The 17,855-nt window shown below is 41.7% G+C and overlaps 1 protein-coding gene across 8 annotated transcripts in view; it reads right to left on the reverse strand.

Moving 5' to 3' along the window:
- Positions 1–17,855, reverse strand: part of LOC126298513 (uncharacterized) — a 350,018-nt gene that overhangs the window by 221,618 nt on the left and 110,545 nt on the right. For 6 of the 8 annotated variants that reach the window (XR_007552615.1, XM_049989868.1, XM_049989866.1 and 3 more), the window contains exon 3: positions 1,970–2,128. The exons of the other annotated variants lie outside the window; for them this stretch is intronic. Coding sequence is in view for 5 of the 6 variants with exons in the window: in XM_049989868.1 (XP_049845825.1) it covers positions 1,970–2,128 (159 nt within the window). In the remaining variant the exon portion in view is untranslated. The remainder of the gene's footprint in view (positions 1–1,969; positions 2,129–17,855) is intronic. 8 annotated transcript variants of the gene reach the window in all.

Below are 17,855 nucleotides of genomic sequence, written 5' to 3' on the forward strand. Positions count from 1 at the left end.
CAACCTCGTCAATGCAGTCTGACATGGGGAGGGGAGGGGGAAGAGGGAGGTGTAACACAGAAGCATACACAACTGACAACTGACTCTGCAAAGCACACAATGTGATTGTCAGACCATCTGCTATCGACGAGGAAACAATAGAACAAATGGAAAGTGGTCACTGTCACAAAGATTGTCATGTAATGACCAATGCAGTAAAGCCACAAGACTGGGAGAAAGCAATAGCTTAAAAGGCGCCATATAAGGTACCGAAGTGGGTAAGAGTACCATCACTGAAGAGGCACAGACCATGGGCAGTGAGAAACCGGTCAAGTACAGGGAACACACCAAATGAAAAATCGTCAAGAACCAGGGAAGAAAATTCTGTTATCACCATAAGTGGATTAAACAGTGACAAGACAACACAGATACACACAGTGTGCATCAGACAGTCCATTTGGGTAGAAGTCTTAGGTATAATTGTTCTGGCTGTGCACTTGTCACGCAGTACTCAAGCCTTAGGAAAGCAAGATGATCCAATCAACACATTTGGACAACATTGCATGTAGGTGGATCACTGGCAGGTTACAGGCTGACCAGAGTTACCTTCTGCTGGGCTCAGAGTTGACTGTCAAAGAGTACTGGAAAGAAGAAACATTTAGCAGCAGTAGAGGCAGTGTCAACCATGGGCTACAACACAATGCTAGGATTATAATATTACCTTACCTGTTCAAATATTTTCAAATATCACAGTCCTTCTACTTGGTATAGACCTCATGGCAGCCTCTGGATCACAGATTTCCAGTGTAACCTTGGCTTCAAGGGGTTGTTTTGTATTCTAAGTGATACTCCAGAAGCAGTCACCTCACAAAAAACTACTACTTGGCTGTGAAAATATTTTGCCTTGCTACTGTGTGTGGACCCAGGGACAATTGGGTAGTTTTATGTTTGTGGATGTATTTCATTTTATCCCAAAGTGTAATTCTCACCATCTGTTCATCTGACACACATTTGTGGGATTATATGTGTTTCCTAGGGGAACTATGACTGCTGTGGTCTACAGAGATAATATCCTGCAATGATACACATGCATTTCCCTGAAGGATGATAATTCCAAAACACACAGGCCTCATTTAATTGATGATTATCTGCAACATGAGATGATCACATATATCTAGAGTAGCCAGCACAATGCCCAGGCTTAAATCTGATTAAGAATGGGTGGGGCACTTTACACTGAAGGATTGTGGCCCAAACACCACTCTCACAGTCCCTTAAGGACTTCCAGAATACACTTGTTCTGCAATGGAAAGCGTTACCACAAATCAAACAGTATGATAAAGTATAGTGAACTGCTGCGTATCCTATACACCTGACATTGACAATCTGTACGCTGCCAGTGAAAGGACAATACATACATCAGGTGCCACCCATAATTCACAGCCAGATTACTGTTATACCTTTTATCCTTTTCACATATGACAATACTGATATGCCACCCTTTAGGAACATCTCAGCGCCTTATCTCATGTTGTTTCACTGACCTCTAAGATTCCCTAACTTATAGACACAAGTTTAATATGAAAGGTTCAAAGGCAACATAATTCTATTAAGATGAAATGATGACTTTGAGGTATGTCTCTGAGAAATGAAAAAGTTTGACAATATTATTTAAGCTCAATCTGTTATGTTTTAGTATGAGTCTCTGCAATAGCTAATAGACTTCCACAGTCTCAAAAATGCACTCTCCTAGTCCTAAATCAAAATTTCATAGCTAAGCTACCTACATGTGATTGAGTCACAGAACACAGAAGACCAAGGCACATAGGCAGGTAAATTTGGAACTGGGCCATAAATTGACTGCAGTGTAGAAGACACATTATTCTTCATAAACATGTGCATAACAAAACTGTTTGTGTAAGTATGACATTAGTATTTTGGATTTAATATAGGATATGATTAAGATTCGATTTATGATTTCATCACTGACCTGTGTATTTTTCCTCATCCTCATCCTCCTCCTCCTCCTCCTCCTCCTCAACATCATCACCACCACCACCATCATCATCTGATAAAAGCTCTCGCTTAATTTCTGGCGAACCAACATCAATTATACTGGAGATATCACTCTCACAGTCACTTTCATACACTAAAAACAAAAACAAAACATTTACGAATTTTGGGGGAAAAACACACTGTTATAACTAATTACGTATCTTAAAAATGGTAGAGGACAGCTGTGTATGTGGTAGCCTCTTCTCATTGGCAGAAGACGGTATGGAATGTCAGCTTCATTTATTAATGTTACTACGCCTCAGTTATATACTTTACTGTTTTAATTAATGCAGCAAATAATTACTCTTTTATAAGAACAGTGGTACCAATAAAGTGTTCAGAAACTGTTGGTAGTTAAACTTCAAATTGTAATGTGGGAAAGTACCTCATTCAATTACCCTCTTCACATGGGATGTTTACATTTTGTTTTAACACTCTGCTTCCATTAATTAAACATCAAAGAATTATTTTTTTTAAAAAAAAAGTCATAATATACACTGACATTCTTGAAGTACAATTAATGAATTTTCAAATTAATGAATTTTCAGTTTCAAGAAGCAGCTCACTACATTAAAGATTTTTTTAAAAGAAATGTTGATCCATTACTGCACTAAGAATGAGCATCTACTACATAATGTTCACTTGAAATATTCGCTTTTGATAGCAATACTGCATGACAGTAAAACTTCTATCAATTTTATCTTAATGGGAATGTCAACTATATGTAAGTTCTGCAGTGATACGGGAAACCTGTGCACAACTGAAATCTGCACTGTGAGTCAGAGATCTGAACCCCATATTGGCTCTATATGAATCCAGTGTCTTAGTCATTCATGAAACCACTAACACTTAAATCGATATTGTCATCAATTTAAAACATTTTTTATATGGACCCTCCTGCAAACACCATAGTTCGGGTAGCTGTTTTACTGCCAATAGGCTCCGTTACATATTGTAACATGTTTGCTAACAAGTGTAACTTCTTTGCACACTACTGTTAACTGTGTACAGACAGTGTTTGCTGCGGAATTTAATAATTGCATGTGTCTCCAGTTAGATTGTTGGATGAACCATGATGAAACGAATTGTTTAGATGCTTTCACTTGTTCCACAGTTCTTCGGTCTTGTTCTTTGGCTTTATCATAATGAAACAGGGAAGAAAGATTAAGGTTTAACATCATCACAGACTGAGCACAAGCCAAGACTGGACCAGAATGTATGATATGTCCTTTCCCATGGTACCATCACGGATTTCACTTTAAGTTACTTTGGGAAACCAGAGATAATCTGGTGGGAATTTGAAAACCACTCTCAAATGACAGTTCAATGAACTGATTTTAATTCTGTGTTATGTAAAAGAAGGATGGTTACATATTTAAAATCTTCAATATTCAAGTCAATTTAGATGGGGCACTAACTAGCCTGGATAAGAACTGGCAAGACAAGTCGGTGTAGTCTCATTTCAGAAAGAGTTGCCCAGAAAGTAATGCATCGCATTTTTTTCCTCAGCTGACAACAATGCTACGAATGCGAAACATTACGTATTTATTATTTGAAGTCTCTTGAGGAGCGCGCACAGTTTCTGTCCCTTCTGGCAGATAGTGTAGCTGCAGGATAGCTTCAAAATGGCATCTGTAGGTGATGTACATTACAAGCAATGTGCCATCATTCAATGTCTCACTGCAGAGAAGTAAACCATTGGGAATATTCACAAACACCTTGTGCAAAGTCTATGGAGCATCAGCTGTCAACAGAAGTACAGTTAGTCACTGGGCACACAGGGTGAGGTCATCAGAAGGTGGTTCGGTGGAGCTCCATGATTTGCAGCAATCGGGGAGCCCACGCACGGCTGTCGCACCCGACATGTTGCAGCGAGCTGGTACTGTCATTCGCGAGGACGGATGCATTACAACTCAGCAGTTGGTGCTGCATCTGTCAATCTGCAAGGGAAGTGTGGATGCAATTATCTGCACTCCTGGATATTCAGAAGTGCTTGCACAGTGGGACCTGCGGTGTCGAATGGTGGATCACAAACCGCACAGAAAAAACATTTTTCTTGATTTGTTGCAAGGTTTTGAGGCTGAGGGTGAGGCCTTCTTGTTCTGGACTGTGACAGGTGATGAAACCTGGGTTCATCATTTTGAGCCCAAAACAAAACGACACTCGATGGAATGGCACCATTCTCACTCCCACAGAACAAAAAAATTGAAAGCAACTACTTCCGTCAGTAAGGTCATGATCACTGTGTTCTCAGACTGTGAATGTGATTCTCATTGATGTGATGCCAAGAGAGAAGCATATGTCAACACATTAACAAAACTCAAGACACGCTTCCGGCGAATTCAGCGCCACAGCAACCTAGGAGATGTTTTGCTGCAACATGATAACACTTGGCCCCACACAAGTCTGAGGATTGCTGAACACATCGCAAAACAGGGTTTGACAGTGTTATCCTATCCACCCTAAAGCCCTGACCTAGCCCCCTTGGACTTCCACCTGGTTGGGCAATTAAAGGCTGCCATTCGTGGAAGACATTTTGAAGATGATGAGAAGGTGATTCACACAGGGAAGCACTGGTTCTGCCACCAGAAAAATGATTGGTACAGACAGGGCATACACATCTTGTTTTGCATTGGAGAACGCCGTAGAACGAGATGGAGATTACATGGGAGAATAGGGTGTGTAGATAAAACACCACTATTTCGTGTGTGTAATTCTCATTATGTTCAATTATTAAAAAAAAAAATATGAGGTGCATTACTTTCTGGGTAGCCCTCATATAAGTTAGAATGGCTTTGTCTGTCTCAGTGGCTAGAAAGTATAATACATGTACAGTCTTTTGGTTAATTTTACTGATAGTAGCTAGTTCTATTTCAAGCCACTTATCCTCTGGCAGATGCACGATTTTCCTGTCATGATAGTGTGGTAACAAAATGCAGGTAACATAATAATACAACACAGTTGGATACTGGCAGGTGACATCCTCTACAAATCAACTGGAGTATTTGCAACAGTATTCAGTAGAATATTATATATTTCTTTTGGCTTTGAATTAGGAGGAGGGAAAACTAGATTTTTTGAATAAGTCCTGAAACATCAACACAGTCCAACAAGAACATGTCCAGATGGTTAACTAGAACACATCTATACACACCACTTGCAGTGCTTTCAAAGCCATAAGAAGCTCTGCCCCAAATACTGTGAATTAATTCAGTATATGAATCTGGAGCACAACTAGGAAACAACTACAGACCTAAGATTGCCTTGACTGATGATTGATGACTGTAGTAAATTGCAACCAATGTCTTGTAAATAAACAGGATTTTCTTTTTTTTCAATTTTTACATCTCTCACACATAGGCTTAACAAAAGCTTGTATATTATAAAGATTCACTGTTTGTAGGGAATTCCTGTATGGACATTTTAAAGATAAACAGTCATGAGCAGAAAGGCAAGTGATCGCTGCAATGGCATAAAACATGCCATTCCATGAGGAGTTCCTATCAGATTGACAACTGGCACATCTATGCTCTGCATAAAGCATCATTGTGTGTTTCCATATGTGAACTCGAGTGTAGTGACTTCAAAATTCTAAAATATAGCTTTTATGAAATTTTAGTAGACAGACTCCTGCCATGACCAAGCCCCCTCTCTCCAAAGTTCTTTAATTCCAAGCACTTTATGACCTAAAACACTAAGGGCACTCTTTAGTAAATCCCTCCTTATTACAGCTCAGTGTGATATCCCACAGATGCTGCTGTTACTTTGTGTATTTACAATAATATGATGGCCAGTATTAATGATGTACAGGGAGGATATGTAAGAGATGTACTGACCTATAAAAGTATTAGCTAACCAACTTCTGGGTTACTTCAATGGTGCGCATTCTAGATTTAAGCTACATGACTATGTTAATCAACATTTACAAGCTATAACTTGTTGCGTATATACTTAAAAACGTAATCAAATGCAGCTTAATTCTTATTTATTATTAACTAATGTAGATCACACTTACGAAAATACTCACAAAATATCAAACTACTTCCTGAGAGAAAAGGCGCGTGTGTGTGTGTGTGTGTGGGGGGGGGGGGTGTGAGAGGGGGGGGGGGGGGACTCCAGTCAGATTACCGGCAAGCTAAAGAATTACTTAAATTACAGAGTAATTAACCATAATCACCACAGATCACTCCACATTGCCAAATACCCTTTAGAGAGGTGAAGCAGTGGTTAAGACACTGGACTCATATTCAAGGGGAGTGCACTCGGAATCAACTTGTAGGCATAACCGGTTTAAGGTTCTTTGTGGTTTCACTACAATGCCTACCTTTGGAGTTATATTAGGATGGTTCATTTAACACCACCAGTGTTGATTTTCCCTGCTCTTGTCCAACTAAGCTTATGTACACTTTATATTCGTAGTGATGTTTGAAAACAAATCTTCCTTCAGACTTGGTCTGTTTTGCTGAAGGCTATTCAAGATCGAAATCCTCTCTTCTTTACATATATTTACAAAAGGGAAACAAATGGTATCTGCGAGTATTACTTGCAACTGAAAACCCCGCACAACAATAGGCGCGCGTCATAAAAGAGAACAATTTTCACAACGCAACATTTTTCCTTTACTTTGTTTGAAATTGCTTGATTTGAACTGAAATGTGCTGATTAAGAAGGGGAAAAACCGGAATAAATATCAGACCCCCCAAATGAGCACGTACTGATTATTCAATCCATTCATTTCTAGGATATTATTACGGCAATTTCTTACAGTGATTTGAGAAAAATAACTTCCCTGTATGAGTCTTCTAACTATAAAATAGTACATACCAATATATATTTTAGTTGGGGCTATAAGCCTTATTTCAGTCACACTTTCCATCATTGCTTCTGGAACTTTCTACAATAGTAATATTAACATCTTTAACAACGAAAGTTGCAAAGATTGTTATTTGAGAATGTGTAAGATAAAGATATTCCAAATATTTTCTTAGGCTAACTGCCCGCAATAATTAATACTCTGACTACATTTTGTCATCCCTCTAGCATTTAAAACAGCATAAATCGGGCACGAACATGCCGTAGCAGTAAAAAAAAATAAATAAAAAAAATAAAAAAAATAAAAAAGTGCTATTTTTAAATTGGTTATTCTTCTTCATTAACACCTCCAAAATCAACTTCCTAATGCATCCCCATTTATTGAGCACTTTTAGACATTCTGCTTAATATCGTTTCTTTAATTTATTCAGTTTAAGGCATATTAGAAAAACCTATGTTTATTTAAGATTTTTCTCCTTTCAGCCACCATACGATGAAATTTGCAAGCGTTATCTTCTTGTACAAAGGTTCATACATAATAACACTTTTGTCAATATAGCTGTTTTGGCACGTTACGTACAACGTAAGATTGTAATTGTTTTTATGCTTATTTACAGTTACTCTTGTGTAGACCAAATTTATTCATAATAATTAGGTAACTGAGATTAGCGGGTGGTTAGAATTCTTTTAGAGCATACAATCATTTCTTCATGGGAAATGATTTTATTTTACTTTAAATGAGTCTCCAGTAAGTACTCTAATGTATTCTGTCTTACGGATCATAGTGTTACTTTTAATTTTTTTTCTCTGCCTAAAAAGACTGTCATCATTCTTCGTAGTTGACAAACATTCAGACATTTCACTCTGCTTGCGTGCAAAAATGGTACACGCATGTATAAATAAAGGAAGTGAGAGGTTTCTTTTGAATAAGAGCCTCTTTAGAAATCACCCTGTACCCAGACAAAATATCAGCCTGGTTGCGCGCTCTCTCTCTCTCTCTCTCTCTCTCTCTCTCTCTCTCTCGCGCGCAGCAACAATGTTCTGAAAACTGACAACTGGGAAGAGAGATTGTGTTTTTTGCGAATAGTATTTTCTTATTCGTTACAAAGGTAGCGAGAGGTAGTTGTGTTATTCGCAAACTGTATTTCCAAAATAGTTATTAATTTGTAATTACTTGTTGCTTCGAAAGTCCTGCGATATAAGTTCGATCCCCTGCCTGCAGACATCGTGAACTTCCTACAGGGGCCATAACGCAACCCGCACAGCGAATCCGTTGTGCAGGAACCATAAGTGGGCAAGTGATGTTCCACGTCAATCCTCAGAATAAATTGTGAAGACGCCCTTCATTCCCTCAGTGGTTGAATTTTAGAAATTTCTAGCTCATTGGGTGCCCATGTTTCATACGACATGTTCCCTCATATTTCATGTCTCTACGAGTTATGGTTTAGACTGGGCGTTGATGCGTCACTCTATCAGCTTGTTCTTACAGACACTGATAAACCAAAACATTATGACCACTGGCAGCCGCGACATTGGATGCCGCACACTGGTTTTGTGGGCACAGGTCGCGGTGACTAAAGTATGTTAGCGGAGGAGAGACAGACGGGGTCACTCTAGCAAATACGATGATGATGATGTTGTTGTTATTGTTGTTGTTGTTGTTGTCTTCAGTCCAGAGACTGATTTCATGCAGCTCTCCATGCTACTCTATCCTGTGCAAGCTTCTTCATCTCCCAGTACCTACTGCAACCTACATCTTTCTGAATCTGTTTAGTGTATTCATCCTTTGGTCTCCGTCTACGATTTTTACCCTCCACGCTGCCCTCCAATGCTAAATTGGTGATGCTTTGATGCCTCAGAATATGCCGTACCAACTGATCCCTTCTTGTGGTCAAGTTGTGCCACAAATTTCTCTTCTCGCCAATTCTATTTAATACCTCCTGATTAGTTATGTCATCTACCCATCTAATCTTCAACATTCTTCTGTAGCACCACATTTCGAAAGCTTCTATTCTCTTCTTGTCTAAACTATTTTTCGTCCACGTTTCACTTCCATACATGGCTACACTCCATAAAAATGCTTTCAGAAACGACTTCCTGATACTTAAATCTATACTCGATGTTAACAAAGTTCTCTTCTTCAGAAACGCTTTCCTTGCCATTGCCAGTCTACATTTTATATTCTCTCTACTTTGACCATCATCAGTTATTTTGCTCCCCAAACAGCAAAACTCATTTACTACTTTAAGTGTCTCATTTCCTAATCTAACTCCCGCAGCATCACCCGATTTAATTCGACTACTTTCAATTATCCTCGTTTTACTTTTGTTGATGTTCATCTTATATCCTCCTTTCAAGACATTGTCCATTCCGTTCAACTGCTCTTCCATGTCCTTTGTTGTCTCTGATTGCTGTGTCATCGGCAAGCCTCATAAGTTTTTATTTATTCTCCATGATTTTAATTCCTACTCCGAATTTTTCTCTTGTTTCCTTTCCTGCTTGCTCAATACACAGATTGAATAACATCGGGGAGAGGATACAACCCTGTTTCACTCCCTTCCCAACCACTGCTACCCTTTCATATCCCTCAACTCTTATAACTGCCATCTGGTTTCTGTACAAATTGTAAATAGCCTTTCGCTCCCTGTATTTTACCCCTGCCACCTTCAGAATTTGAAATAGAGTATTCCAGTCAACATTGTCAAAACCTTTCTCTAAGCCTACAAATGCTAGAAACGTAGGTTTGCCTTTCCTTAACCTATTTTCTAAGATAAGTCGTAGTGCCAGTATTGCCTCACGTGTTCCAACATTTCTACTGAATCCAAACTGATCTTCCCCGAGGTCGGCTTCTACCAGTTTTTTCCATTCGTCTGTAAAGAATTAGTGTTAGTATTTTGCAGTCGTGGCTTATTAAACTGCTAGTTCAGTAATTTTCACAACTGTCAACACCTGCTTTCTTTGGGATTGGAAGTATATTCTTCTTGAAGTCTGAGGGTATTTCGCCTGTCTCATACATCTTGCTCACTAGATGGTAGAGTTTTGTTAGGCCTCGCTCTCCCAAGGCTGTCAGTAGTTCTAATGGAATGTTGTCTACTCCCGGGACCTTGATTCGACTTAGGTCATTCAGCGCTCTGTCAAACTTTTCTCGCAGTATAGATCTCCTACTTCATCTCCATCTACATTCTCTTCCATTCCTATAATACTGTCCTCAAGAACGTCGCCCTTGTATAGAACCTCTATATACTCCTTCCACCTTTCTGCTTTCCCTTCTTTGCTTAGAACTCGGTTTCCATCTAAGCTCTTGATATTCATGCCAGTGGTTGTCTTTTCTCCAAAGGTCTCTTTGATTTTCCTGTAGGCAGTATCTATCTTACCCCTAGTGATATGCGGCTCTACATCCTTACATTTGTCCTCTAGCCATCTCTGCTTAGCCATTTTGCACTTCCTGTCAATCTCATTTTTGAGACGTTTGTATTCCTTTTTGCCTGCTTCATTTACTGCATTTTTATATTTTCTACTTTCATCGATTAAATTCAGTATCTCTTCTATTACCCAAGGATTACTATTAGCCCTCGTCTTTTTACCTACTTGATCCTCTGCAACCTTCACTATTTCATCTCTCGAAGCTATCCAATGTTCTTCTACTGCATTTCTTTCCCTCATTCTTGTCAATAGTTCCCTAATGCTCTCCCTGAAGCTCTCTACAACCTCTGGTTCTTTCAGTTTATCCAGGTCCCATCTCCTTAAATTCACACCTTTTAGCAGTTTCTTCAGCTTTAACCTACAGCTCATAACGAATAGCTTGTGGTCTGCCCCTGAAATGTCTTACAATTTAAAACCTGGTTCCTCAATCTCTGTCCTAGCATTATATAATCTATCTAAGACCTTAAAGTATCTCCAGGCTTCTTCCATGCATACAACCTTCATTCTTGAACCAAGAGTTAGCTACGAGTAAGTTATGCTCTGTGCAAAATTCTACCAGGCGGCTTCCTCTTTCATTCCTTACTCCCAATCCATATTCACCTACTACATTTCCTTCTCTTCCTTTTCCTACTATCAAGTCACCCATGAGTATTAAATTTTCGTCTCTCTTCACTATCTGAATAAATTTCTTTTATCTCATCATAAACTTCATCAACCTTTTCGTTATCTGCGGAGCTAGTTGGCAAATAAACTTTTACTACTGTGATAGGCGTGGGCTTCGTACCTCTCTTGGCCATAATAATGCGTTCACTATGCTGTTTGTAGTAGCTTACCCGAATTCCTATTTTCCTATTCATTATTAAACCTACTCTTGCATTACCCCTATTTGATTATGTATTTATAACCTTGTATTCACCTGACCAGAAGTCTTGTTCCTCATGCCACCGAACTTCACTAATTCCCACTATATCTAACTTTAACTTATTCATTTCCCTTTTTAAATTTTCTAACCTACTTGCCCGATTAAGGGATCTGACATTCTACGCTCCGATCGGTAGAATGCCAGAGAATGCCAGTTTTCTTTCTCCTGATAACAACGTCCTCCTGAGTAGTCCCCGCCCGGAGATCCGAATGGGAGACTATTTTACGTTCGGAATATTTTACCCAAGAGACGCCATCATCATTTAACCATACAGTAAAGCTGCATGCCCTCGGGAAAAATTACGGCTGTAGTTTCCCCTTGCTTTCACCCGTTCGCAGTACCAGCACAGCAAGGCCGTTTTGATTAGCGTTATAAGGCCAGATCATTCAATTATCCAGACTGTTGCCCCTGCAACTACTGAAAAGGCTGCTGCCCCTCTTCAGGAACCAAGAGCCTCTCAACAGATACCCCTCCGTTGTGGTTGCACCTACGGTACGGCTATCTGTAACGCTGAGGCTCGCAAGCCTCCCCACCAACGGCAAGGGCCATGGTTCATGGGCTGCGAATGGGGAAATCAAGTGAGATAAGCGATTTTGACAATGGGCAGATTATTATTACGCAGAGCTTGTGAATGAGTCTCTCGAAAAGGGCGAAGCTAGTCGAATGTTCACGTGCTACTGTCGTTAGCATCTACGGAAAAAGGTAGGAGGACAGTGAAACTGCCACTAGGCGCGCTAAATAGTTGGACGTTGACGACTGTTCACAGCACATGGGGTTCGGAGCCTTGTCTCCTTTGTAAAGTAGGACAGAGGGTGATCTGTAGCATCTCTGCCCAAAGAGCACAATGTTGGTGCACGCATAAGCGTTTCGGTGCTCGCAGAAGTGTTTCGGAGCACACCGTACATTGTTGAACATGGAGCTCTGCAGCAGACTACCCCTACGTATGCACATGTTGCGCCAACGACATCGTCAATTACGATTTCAGAGATCACGGGACCACAGCGATTCGACCGTCGATCAATGGAACGTGTGGGCTCTTGGGGCGAATCATATTTTTGCTACACTAGGTCGCTAGTCGTATCCGCAAACGTCGTCAGCGAGGTGAAAGACGGTTCGAAAGTGCAGCGCGCCAAGGACCCAGGCTGGTGGAAACAGTATTATGTTATGGGAGACACTCTCCTGCTTGCATGGGACCTGTGGTAGTAATCGAAGACACACTGACAGCTACGAACCACCTGCATCCCTTCATGCTTGATGCCTCCCCGACGGCAACGTCATCTTTCATAACTGACAGTGTCTCGGAGCCAGAACCGTGTTACAGTGGTTGAGGAGCATTATAGTGAATTCATGTTGTTGTTTCGGCGACCAAATTCCCCTGATGTAAATCCTATGAAACCCATATGGATCGCTATGGGGAGGCATCACCGCGTACGCAATTCAGCAGCCCGTCATTTACGCTAATCACATGACCTGTGCGTACACATCTTATGCCACATACCTCTACAAACCTACAAGCAATCTGTCTGATCCCTGACATGTAGAATCAGTGATTTATTTCGTTCCAAAGACGGACAAACAAGCTATTGAGCAGGTGCTCATAATATTTTGGCTCATCAGTGTATATATGAGTAAGAAGAAATACACTCGTGTGCAGAATTGAAGAATTCTAGTTTCCTCACTCAATGGTCCCACAGACTTTTCGCAGGATTCACTTCCTACATATTCTACACGATTGTTCACTGGATAAATTATTTGTCGTTGATTTTTTTTTTGGGGGGGGGGGGGGGGGGGGGAGGGCGGGGGGCGGCTGCAAAGTATTCAAAACTATGTATGTATTCAAAATTGAAATCGACGAGAGTCTCTAAAGGATGTTAATCTCACTTCTTGTGATATGCATGTGCGAGGGGCGCTCAATAAGTAATGCAACTGTTTTTTTTTTTCTTCTGAAACCAGGTTGGTTTTATTCAGGATTCCGATATACCATATCATTCCCAACTCTTTTGGCTACAATATCCTATTTTTTAACATAATCTCCGTTCAACGCAACAGCTTTACGCCACCTTACTGGGAGGGCCTGTATGCCCACATTGTACCATTCTACTGTTCGACGTCGGAGGCCGCATTGATAACCTCCCCATCATCCACCTGCTGCTTCCCGTGCAGTGCACCCTTCCTTTGGCCAGACAGATGGAAGTCCTAATGTGTGAGATCCGGCTGTAGGCTGGATGAGGAAGTTTTGGAAGTTCCTCTTGGGTACGGAGACTTGTGTGAGGCCTTGCACTGTCATTGAGAAGGGGAAGTTCATTTGCATCTTTCTGGCGACGAACATGCTGAAGCAGTTTCTTCAATTTCCTTCTGATAGCATAATACACTTCTGAGTTGCTATTTGCACCATGAGAGAGTACATCAAACACAATAACCCCTTCAGAGTCCCAGAAGACGGCCGAAATGATTTTACCGCTGAGGATGCTCCTTTGGACCTTTGCTTTGGAGGAGATATGGTGTGGCACCACTACATGGATTGCCGTTCAGTTCTCGGTTCGAAGTGAGAAACCCATGTTTCATCGCATGTGACGATGTTCGACAAAAAAAAAGTGTCACGATCAGTCTCATAACGCGCAGGCAATACCGCACAGATGGCCCTTCGTTACTCTTTATGGTCTTCTGTTAGGCGGCGAGGAATCCAGTGGGCATTACCTTTGAGTACCGAAACTGGTGGACGAGTGTGTCAGCACTATCAACAGAGACGTCCAGTTGCGAAGCGAGGTGTTTGTGATCCGTCGATCACCTCGAATGAGAATGTCTGCACGTTCCAACACTGCAGGAGTCACAGCTGTGTGCGGCAAGGCCGGCGAGCGGGAGATCGGATAGGTTTGCAGGATGTTGTTGCGATGATGATAGGCGCTTCGGCCAACGAGTCATCGTGCTTTTGTTCGCTGCCAGGTCTCCGTAGACATTCTAAAAGCGCCTATGAATATCTGCGACGCTCTGGTTTTCCGCCAAAAGAAATTCAATGACAGTGCTCTGCTTGAAACGCATGTCCGTTACAAACGCCATTTTGACGGCTACGCAGCCACCTATCGGAACTTCATGAAACTGTACAGGCTGAAGCTGGAAAATTCCACGATGCCTCACAGCAAATTCCGAATTTTTTTAACCGAAACTGGTTGAGAAAAAAAGTGTTCCATTACTTATTACATGTCCTCCTGATATTGCTATTTCTCCCAGTTCCGTCAACGTTACCACTAAATTATGCTGCTCTTCTGCTGCCGACAATAGCAATAACAGCGTACACACACAAATATTTCAACTTCAAATTTTTCAGAAAATTATTTTTATCACGTAGATAAAGTCAAAAATTATTCACTTTTGCAATTGAACGTTTAATTTGTTTTTAACCAAAATGTTTTACCTTTTCGTATTAGGCATCATCAGTGGACTATAAAATAAAATTATTAAATAAACGTTTTTAGCTGCACATTTAAATTCTCTCACAATTTACCACATACTTTTACGTTTCCTTCTCAAAAGGTATACGGTAAGGCATAACATTATGACCACTGTCCACTGTGAGATTGAATACCATCCGAAGGGAGTGACATGGTAAGGAATGTATGCAAGCATAGCAGAGACGAACGAGGAATAATTCTAGAGGAAATATGGTCGCAGATGGGGGAATTTACTGACATAAAATGTGGTATCACGTATCAAAACCACCAGAAAGCGCATCAACGTTGGTACCAGAATGGCAAATTTCCGTCAAAGGCCAACAGCGGTTGCGCAGGATTTAACGGACCCAGTGGTGCGCGTCTGCTGAGCCACGCTGCTTCCAGTGCACTCTGTGCCGCCGCAATATAGGACCGCCGGCGGCAGCTGCTCGGCCCATTTACACTCGGAACCACATCGCCACAGGATGCTAGGCTGTCGTTGCCCAGTCGCGGCACTGACACTATCGATCGTGCTTCAGTACAGCGAGCTTCTTCCTAGTTGATGTTGTGATAGCTAGATTCTGTTTCTTGCTACATTCTTTGTACTGAGTCTTTTTACGCTTGGGGAAACGTAAGTTAAGTAAATCTTCTCTTTGTTGGGTTAAAGTTGTTCACTAATCATTTCTGCTCCTGTTCACCTTCCCCATGTCGACAGCTGCCGCACCACTCCATTCTGTAGCCCACCTCTCTCTTACCGCTGTGTACGACGCCGTACTCATCATAAATGACTTTGACAAAGGGTAGACTGTTACGACCCAGCGTTTGGGAACGAGCATCTCGCAAATGATGGTCAGCTGTTTGCGAGGTGCTGTCGTAATTACCTATGGAAAGTGGTTGCCGGACGTTAAACCCACGAGTAGGGTAAAAGATGTTGGACATCCACTCATCACAGAATATGGAGGTTGGAAGCTTGCCTGCTCTGTAAAGCAGTACAGGCAGCAGTCCTCGGCAGACCTGACTACGGAGTACAGTGCTGTTGCGGGCGCAAGTGTCTCCGAGCACATCGTTCAGTGCACACAGTTGAATACTGGGGTCTGCAGCAGACGATCTCTGTGTCTTCCCACGTTGATCGAATGACATCTGTTAATTACGACTGCAGTGGGTACGGCATCACCAAGATCAGATCCAGGCGAACGGTTGTTCGAAACTTGCACCGTGCCACGGACGGAGGATGGTGGAGGCAGTATTATGCTATAGGCGACGTTCACCTGGTCGACCACTGAACCTGAGATGATAATCGGAGGCACCATCACACCTGTGGACTGTGTGAATATTACTGAGTACAATCTATATCCCTTCATGCTCGACGGTTTTCCTGATGGCAATGGCATCTTCCATCAGTATAACTGCCCGTGTCACACTGATCTGTGCCTGACGAAACACACCTGGGATGCTGTCGGTCGCCAGTTCTGCGCCGACAAACCACCCGCTCCCAATTTACAGGAATTCTGTGACCCGTGCATGGACATGTGGTGCCAGATATCTCTGGACTTGTCGAATCCATGCCACACGCAATCGCTGCTGTATTTCGTTCCAAAGGCGCAACAACACCCTACTAAGCAGGTGGTTATAATGTTTTGGCTCACGAATGTATAAAGGGGACGGATGCTCCGAAACACTGGTGTCTGCAGTAGCATGCTACTCAGTTGCCACATCTGTCACAGGCCGTCGTCTGTCCCGCTTTGTAGAGCTGACGAGCCTCCGACCTCCACATACTGTGATGATGCGTGCGCATCCGATACCTTGTCACCTACCCGTGGTCTCAACGTCCTGCATTCACTTTCCACAGATGCTCGCGACAGTAGCACGCGAACAGCCGACCAAACTCTCGTTCTCGTGCGCTGGGTCATAATAAGTCTGTCCTTCGCTAAAATATTTTGTGTCGGTGGGTACACACATGTGCGCTAGAATTATTCATCATTCGTTTCTGCTATGCTTATATACTTTCATTACCACATCATTTACCCACAACGTCTTCACATGGTATTCAATCCCGCGGAGGGTAGTGGTCATAATGCTTTGGTTCATAGCATACTTTTGGAGTAGGAAGTGCAATTAAAGGGAGTAGATGTCGAGAAAATTGAAGAGATGATACGGCGAGAAAAATTTGGCAGAGCTTTGAAAGCATTACATAGAAAAAAGGCCAATGAAATCAACGACATTTCCTCAACATTACTAATTTCCTTAGGTGAGGCATCAATGACAGAGCTATTCTACCTGGTATGTAAGATATATGAGACAGGCGAAATACCCTTACACTTCACGAATAATGTGATAATTCTAATTCCGAAATAAGCAAGTACAGAGAGGTGAGAACATTACCGAACAATCGATTTTACAGGTCACGATTGCAAAATACTGACACGAATTATTTACAAAATAACTGGAAAGCCGGTAGAGACCAAATACAGGGGAAATCACGTTTAGGTTCCAGAAAAATGTAGAAAGACACGGGGCAATATTGACCCTACGACTTACAATATGGGTTAAAAAAAAGGCAAACCTTATTTTATAGCATTTGTAAATTTACATAAAGCTTTTGAAAATTTTTTCTTTGAAATTCTTAAGGCAGCAGGGACAAAATATAGGGAGCGAACGATTATCTACGACCTGTATAGAAACCAGACTGCCGCTGTAAACGTCGAAGTACATGTTAGAGAAGCAGTAGTTGAGTAGGAAGTCGGGTAAGGTTGCAGCCAATCACCGATATTACCAAGGAAAAAGAAACATCAGAGAAACGTACCTTATGCATTTAGGTCTAAGAAATAGCATACATTTCAGGTACAGTACACAAATGATATTTGTTAGTTACTATGGTTACTTTTAATTATCTTTACTCGTCATGTTCTTTGTTTACACTGTGCGATCAAAAGTATCCGAACGCCCGCCCCCCCCCCCCCCCCCAAATATACGTCTTTCATATTAGGTGCATTGTGCTTCCACCTACTGCCAGGTACTCCATCTCAGCGACCTTAGTAGTCATTAGACATCGTGAGAGAGCAGAATGCGGCGCTCCGCGGAAATCGCCGACTTCGAACGTAGTCAGCTGACTGGGTGTCATTTGTGTCATACGTCTCTACGCCAGATCTCCACACTCCCAAACATCCCTAGGTCTACTGTTTCCGATGTGACAATGAAGTGGAAACGCACAGCACAAAAGCGTACAGGCCAACCTC

This window comes from Schistocerca gregaria, chromosome X, assembly GCF_023897955.1.
Source record: "Schistocerca gregaria isolate iqSchGreg1 chromosome X, iqSchGreg1.2, whole genome shotgun sequence".
NCBI lineage: Eukaryota > Metazoa > Arthropoda > Insecta > Orthoptera > Acrididae > Schistocerca > Schistocerca gregaria.